The following is a 7,868-nucleotide window of genomic DNA, read 5'->3' on the forward strand; positions in this document are numbered from 1 at the left end:
CATTTTATTGTCACATACTACAAGTGGGGGAACTGTGCAGCTTAGGAGGGAAGGGAAGGCATCTTGACTGGTAAGTTGAATCATCACCCATCATGGTTGGCATGGTGGTGACTTCACAACCAACATTTAAACATGGGTGGATTTGGACTACACAATGTGGTGAGCGAGATCCTGGTCACCTTGTTGGGTAGACTGCATGGGCCAAGGGGGTCTTTTTCTGTCTTCATTTACTGTGTTATTGTATTTTAACTGGCAGATGAGGTAACCACAGTCCTGGCCAGCTAAGCTTGGTTATGTATCAATAACTCATGGTTGCCCACATCACTTAGGGTAGATCTTTCTGCTGTAAAATATTGAGAAATATGACAGTCAGATGTGCATTTGAAAAGAAAGATTGCTGTAAGGTTCATAGTTTCATATCTTCTTCACTCAGAGGGTGGTGGATACCTGGAATGCACTTCTGAAAGATGTAATAGGACAGACTACATTAAGGGGTTTCAAAGAGGGACTAGATAAATTCCTGAAAGATAAGGGAACTGAGGGCTACAGATAAAGGAGGACACAAGAGCAAAAAGGGCACAGATAAGGGGGAAGAAGGGGGTAGGAACCGAAGGGTTAGACAAAAGATCACTTACAGGTCATGGACCTGATGGGCCACCGCGGGAGCGGACCGCTGGGCTCGATGGACCCTTGGTCTGACCCAGTGGTGGCAAATTCTTATGTTCTTATGTTCATTAACCTCCCTCCGATGCGTGGAGGCTCAGCTGACTGCTTGGTGCCATAACTGCTTCTTAGGAGTTGTGGCGGAGCGGGGATCCTGAAAATTGGAGAAGCTTGGCCCTCCAAATCTTTGTCTGGAGCCTTGAAAAAATCTCTGGCCCAAAGACCCTCCCGAGAACTGGCAATATCATCTGGAGGTCTGAAAATTACCACATCCTGCTCCCCCTAGGGGCTCTAGATCTGCTGTCCGGTAAAGGCTTTGGCTTGCAATCATGCACACTGGCCATAAGATCATCCAGACCTTTTCCAAAGAGTAAATGTCCCTTAGATGGTAATTTACTCAAGGTCGCCTTAGGGGGAGGAATCCCTCACCCACTGTCTAATCCATAGCATCCTATGGGCAGAAATGGAAAAAACAGACATTTTTGCTCACAACCCTGAAAAGATCATACAAAGCATCAGCTCCATAATCCACTCCAGACATCAGAAACTGGTCATCCCTCCCAGCAATTGCCTCCATATCACGGCGCAAGCCTAGACGACAAAAGAAGCTGCTGTAGCTGCTTTTATACCTGAGGCCATGGCCTCGGTGAGATTCATATCAACAAAATCTAGCCTGTGGGCCTGGGCATCCTATAATACCATGCCGCCTTCACTGGAAAGTGAGGTATGTTTGGTAACCTGCGCCACCAGGGAATCCACTTTCAGTGGGACAAAGAGCTGGTTAAATTTAGCATTCACCGGGTAGATCCTTATAGTGGCTTTGGCCACCCAAAGGGGCCCCTCTGGGACCTCCCAATGGTCCATGAATGTATTTGTAATGTCTTGATGAAAGGGAAAACAGGTGGTCTGTGCTTTTGTGCTGCTCATAAGTTAGAACTGTGTAGTAAAGAACCGCAGAGTCTCTTAATTCCTCGAGGGATTTCATGATTACCTGTAAAAGCACTGAAGGCTTGCTTGAACAATCTGTGCACAGTCAGGTCCTCTCCAAGGTCAGGGACCTCTACCAGAGTAAAGGCATTGAAAGAGAGTCCTCTCCAGCCTGGACTTTTTTTCTGGCTTTCACACCATCTGGGCACCAACAACCCCTGAGGGATGAGAGAAGGTTAAGCTAGCATCTCCCACCCCTTCCCCCTCATGCACTGTGCGGCACATGGGACACAGATGATCCTCAGAAGGCCATTCATCACAAATTTGGCATGAATCCAAGGTATCCAGGCCAGAGGAGACCATCACACCTGTTTTTAAGCAAAATTGAGGTGTTTTGAAGTAGATAGAGGCTTTTATTTTCAAATTAAGAAATCCAAAATGGCCACTGCAGCAGCAATTTTAGCACCAAAATTGGCCTTGGGAGCTACACTGGGGGGGGGGGGGCAAAAACTAGCGATTTTGGGATTTTAGAGGTGGGGTAACCTGACTCTAACCCAGAACCCCCCGAAAAAACCAATTTTAAACCCCCTCCTGATTTTTTTTTTAGGCTATCAGCCTGTTACTCACTGTGGCTTGCTGTGTGCTGGGAGCTGCAAGAGCTGAAGCTGCAAATAGCTTACAGGGAGAACTTCTTCCTCAACAAGCCTGGAATCTGGGCTGCTTGTGTCTTTGGACCGCCTCTCGGGCCCAACAAACTGGCTAAAAACCTTAACCCCTACCAGACCTCACACATGCAAATGGGGAAGGAAGCAGTCAGCCCCGATCCTGGAAAAAACACGCTGGAATCACTCAGCCCACATTCAAACCCACTGTGGATGAACTTGGGTGAGCCTTTCTCCCATGGGATCGATCCCTGAGCCCCCAAACCTTTAGTGCAGGCTGTCCAATTAGGTGCATTGCAAAGCAGTCTTCCCCTTGTAAGCAGATCCTAGACCTCAGAGTCTGTGCTCTTTGCAACCAGAGATGTCCCAAGAATGGGATCCTCTGCAGCACCAAAAAGCCTCATAAACGGTCCAAAAAACTGAATTTAAATGAAAAATAAACACGACCAAAAAAGGCTGGCTCCTATCATCTATTTCACTTGTAAAGAGACAACTGAGAAATTGGAGGACAGCCCAGAGGGATGGGAGGCGGAGCAAAAGAATGTTAATGAGGCTCTCTACAAAAAATTCTCACGAAAAGGGATTGACTACCCACAGGTTCAGGAATAAAGTGTTGCATTAGAAGGGAAAGACAGAGGCAAGAGAAGAAAATTATAATATTGCTGATGAAGGTTGTAAAAATGTTTGTTCTTTTTCTATTTATTTGTGAATCTTTTTTTTACATTTATGATATGTTGTAAACTACTTTGAGCTACTATCGATAAGGCAATACAGAAATTTAAGAAACAAAGAAAAGGAGAAATGAATTAAGTGCCCTGCAGCTGGCATGTTTAATACAAAAATAAAGAACATTTTTAACATACTCATTGGGAAGTAGATAAACCTCTCCTATTACAAGAAAAAATAATCTATATATATAAAATCGGAGGTATGTGTGTATGTATGTGTGTATGTGCCGCGATCACGCAAAAACGGCTTGACCGATTTGAACGAAACTTGGTATGCAGATTCCTCACTACCTGGGGTGATATGTTCTGGGGGTCTCGCGGCCCACCTGCACACGTGGGCGGAGCTACAAACAGAAAATCACATTTCACCCATTCATGTCAATGGAAAAAATGTAAAAAGATGCCATTCTCACATTAATTCAAAACGGCTTGACCGATTTGAACAAAACTTGGTATGCAGATCCCTCACTACCTGGGGTGATATGTTCTGGGGGTCTCGCGGCCCACCTGCACACATGAGCGGAGCTACAAACAGAAAATCGGATTTCACCCATTCATGTCAATGGAAAAAATGCAAAAAGCTGTGGGACCGATTTGAACGAAAATTGGTATGCAGATCCCTCACTACCGGGGGTGATATGTTCTGGGGGTCTCGCAGCCCACAAGCACACGTGGGTGGAGCTACAAACAGAAAATCATATTTCACCCATTCAAGTCAATGGAAAATATGTAATAAGCTGTGGGACCGATTTGAACGAAACTTGGTATGCAGATCCCTCACTACCTGGGGTGATATGTTCTGGGGGTCTCGCGGCCCACCTGCACACGTGGGCGGAGCTACAAACAGAAAATCAGATTTCACCCATTCAGGTCAATGGAAAAAATGTAAAAAGCTGTGGGACCAATTTGAACGAAAATTGGTATGCAGATCCCTCACTACTGGGGGTGATATGTTCTGGGGGTCTCGCAACCCACCTGCACACGTGGGCAGAGCTACAAACAGAAAATCAGATTTCACCCATTCAAGTCAATGGAAAAAATGTAAAAAGCTGTGGGACCGCTTTGAACATAAATTGGTATGCAGATCCCTCACTACCTGGGGTGATATGTTCTGGGGGTCTCGCGGCCCACCTGCACACGTGGGCGGAGCTACAAACTGAAAATCAGATTTCACCCATTCAAGTCAATGGAAAAAATGTAAAAAGCTGTGGGACCGATTTGAACGAATCTTGGTATGCAGATCCCTCACTACCTGGGGTGATATGTTCTGGGGGTCTCGCGGCCCACCTGCACACGTGGGCGGAGCTACAAACTGAAAATCAGATTTCACCCATTCAGGTCAATGGAAAAAATGTAAAAAGCTGTGGGACCGATTTGAACGAAACTTGGTATGCAGATCCCTCACTACCTGGGGTGATATGTTCTGGGGGTCTCACGGCCCACCTGCACACGTGGGCGGAGCTACAAACAGAAAATCAGATTTCACCCATTCAGGTCAATGGAAAAAATGTAAAAAGCTGTGGGACCGATTTGAACGAAACTTGGTATGCAGATCCCTCACTACCTGGGGTGATATGTTCTGGGGGTCTCGCGGCCCACCTGCACACATGGGCGGAGCTACAAACAGAAAATCAGATTTCACCCATTCAAGTCAATGGAAAAAATGTAAAAACCTGTGGGACCGATTTGAACGAAAATTGGTATGCAGATCCCTCACTACTGGGGGTGATATGTTCTGGGGGTCTCGCGACCCACCTGCACACGTGGGCAGAGCTACAAACAGAAAATCAGATTACACCCATTCAAGTCAATGGAAAAAATGTAAAAAGCTGTGGGACCGCTTTGAACGTAAATTGGTATGCAGATCCCTCACTACCTGGGGTGATATGTTCTGGGGGTCTCGCGGCCCACCTGCACACATGGGCGGAGCTACAAACTGAAAATCAGATTTCACCCATTCAAGTCAATGGAAAAAATGTAAAAAGCTGTGGGACCGATTTGAACGAAACTTGGTATGCAGATCCCTCACTACCTGGGGTGATATGTTCTGGGGGTCTCGCGGCTCACCTGCACACGTGGGAAGGGTGGGTTCACCCAAGAATGTATATGTTCTTGCTCCTGGAGGTGAAACTAAAAATGTTATTTATAATCAAGTTTTGTGTTAGTAATATTTCACATTATTATTTGAATATTGTACTTTTTATAAAGCTGTAAAAAAATAATTTATTTCACCACTATAAAGTATCTTTTTTTGAATCCATTTACAGTGTTATTGCAATAATTAAATACCCGTGCAACGCCGGGGCATCAGCTAGTCACTTTATAAATATTTAAAATGTTATATTTGTTGAGCAAGGTAAGTTTCGTGTTGCACTGCATCACATACCCTTGTTTATATTCCATCACTATTAATGAATTCATCTCTGTAAAACAGAATAATTTTTCTCATATTGTACCTTTATCTAGCCAGATTCTTAAACTAGCTCCATTGTGCTGGCTCCATAGGTATTTCCTCTCTCTCCCTCTGCTTTGATGTTACTTGCACTGTCTTTACTGGGCACTGCATTCTGAACAGAGGCAGCTCCTCTGTTCTTTAATGCCTTAGCCCCATCTAGTGCTAAAACTATCACCTTTTTCCTATGTTAACTCTTCTTCTCAATGCTTTTAAAAAAAAAAAAACTTATTGAAAAGAAATTCTGATGCAGAGAATTCTCGTGGTAATAGTGTATTTCATAGAACTTCACTGAAATGTCTGATATCCCTACATGCTGGGTTATTGATTAGTATTTGTGGTATGCCACTGGCATGCGTTGTACGGTTTCTTAAGAGTGCATCGCAGACATGGCACAAGCTGCCCAGAGGCTTATCAAGACCGTCGTCACTCGGACGCCGCAACTTGTGAGCGCTGCTGTGACTTACTCCAGGCCCCGTTTAGCCACGTTTTGGTACTATGCCAAGGTTGAGCTAGCTCCTCCAACTCCTGCAGAGATCCCTAAGGCTACAGAGAGCATGAAAAAGATGGCCATTGCCTTTCAGAGTGGCCATCTTACACAGTTCACAGTAAAGGAAGGCCTGCGGAATGGTTTGGTAGCCACAGAGGTGCTGATGTGGTTTTATATTGGAGAGATCATTGGCAAGCGTGGGTTGATTGGTTACAATGTTTGAAGACTAACCCTACCTTACTGTTGTCTTTGTTCTAGTTGCTAATGTTCTTTACAAGCTTTGTCTACTCCATCCATCAGGGCCAAAATAAAGTGATAATAATGTGAGCCTTTGGGACAGCAAGGGAAATCCAAAGTACCATATTTATTTATTTTATTTTAATGTATCTTTAATCTATCTTCATTGTAAACTGCTTTGAACCTCATGGTATAGCGGTATATAAGAAATAAAATCAAAAATCAAAAACCAAAATCAAATAAATGTATCACAATATGCTACCAGACATCTTGAAAGAGATCCCACAGTAGGTTCAGGTAGACAGCAATATTACCTTTCTCCCACAGATAGATAGGTAGATACAGCGTAATTAGAAAAGGTACAGAGAAGGGCGTCACAAATGAGAAAGGGGATGGGACGACTTCCCTATAAGGAAAGGCTCTTCAGCTTGGAGAAGGCTCAGGGGAGATATGATAGAGATCTATGAAAAGCCGAGTGGAATGGAACACGTAGATGTGAATCGCTTATTTACTCTTTCCAAAAGTACTAGGACTAGGGAGCATGCAATGAAGCTACTAAATCAAAGATTTAAAGCAAACCAGAGAAAATATTTCTCCACTCGATGTGTAATTAAAGTCTGTAATTCACTGGCAGAGAATGTCGTGAAAGAAGTTAGCTTAAAATTTTAAAAAGGTTTGTATAATTTCCTGCCAAGTACTTATGACATGGACTGGCCACAGTTGGAAACAAGACACTAGGGCCCCGATGCTCATAAGCTTTCCGTGGCAGTAAGGCTCTTTAAAGGAGTCTTACTGGCATGGAAAGCTCTCCTCCTGATGCACAAGAGTTCACCGTGGTTGCTAATGATCTTTACAACAGCCATCGAGAATTCTATGCTAATGTATTACAAGGAGCTCATTAGTATTAAAATGAGCACTCTTTGTAATGCACAGCAAGGACCGCTCCGTTTTACCATGCAAACTTTTATGGCAGGTCTGAGCTGTTGTAGCTTTACTTTCTTGTCAGTGCCTGAGCACTGATTGGCTCAGGCATTAACATGAAAATAAAAAGTAGGAAAGCTCAGACCCCTCCCCCTCCCCCCCAAAGCCACAACACATAAAAAAGTTCATCCTCCCACCAATACTCCCTGAGCCCTCCCCCCCAAAAAAACCTGGTGATCTAGTGGTCTGGGTCAAGTCAGAACCCCTAGTTCAAGGACCCTTTCCCCCCACCTGGCTGTATGGGCCAGAAACCCCCCCTCCCCCCCACACACACACCTTATACATTAAAGACCAGCAGGAGGGATGCACACTCCTTACTATCTCAGGGCCCATCTCTTCAAAATGGTGGCCCTGCCCTTCTCCAGTGCATCCTGGAATGTACTGGAAGGGGCCTAAATACTATATAAGGCCAGTTAGAGGGAGGGTCCTTGAGCCAGGGCTATCTGATCCAACCCAGCCCAGTAGACCACCAGGTGTTTTGGGGATGGGGGCTATCTTTGGAGGGCTCGTGAGGGATCAGTGGGAGGGCGGACTTTTTTTTCTTGATGGGCACAACTGTTGTACATGTGTTGTGTGCTCACACAACACACACACACACAACAGCTACATCCATGTTTTTAAAAAACAGCCAATTAGGGCTTCCCCTGCCAGCTCCGGTGACAAAAGTGGAAGCCCCAATCAGCTGGTCCAGCAGCTGCCGCTCTCCCCTCTGCTGACTCTCAGCTGAT

The 7,868-nt window shown here is 44.9% G+C and overlaps 1 protein-coding gene across 1 annotated transcript; it reads left to right on the forward strand.

Annotated features, from left to right (window-relative positions):
• Positions 1-5,821: 5,821 nt before the first annotated feature.
• LOC117362135 (ATP synthase subunit g, mitochondrial-like) lies at positions 5,822-6,145 on the forward strand. The gene has a single exon (XM_033948002.1). It carries the CDS (start codon positions 5,822-5,824, stop codon positions 6,143-6,145), a length of 324 nt encoding a protein of 107 aa, XP_033803893.1.
• The last annotated feature ends 1,723 nt before the right edge of the window (positions 6,146-7,868 follow it).

Source organism: Geotrypetes seraphini, chromosome 6, assembly GCF_902459505.1.
Source record: "Geotrypetes seraphini chromosome 6, aGeoSer1.1, whole genome shotgun sequence".
Classification (NCBI taxonomy): domain Eukaryota; kingdom Metazoa; phylum Chordata; class Amphibia; order Gymnophiona; family Dermophiidae; genus Geotrypetes; species Geotrypetes seraphini.

Bases quoted from the DNA above. Each gene is read 5' to 3' on its own strand.
- LOC117362135 (XM_033948002.1), top strand. From the start codon at position 5,822: ATGGCACAAGCTGCCCAGAGGCTTATCAAGACCGTCGTCACTCGGACG.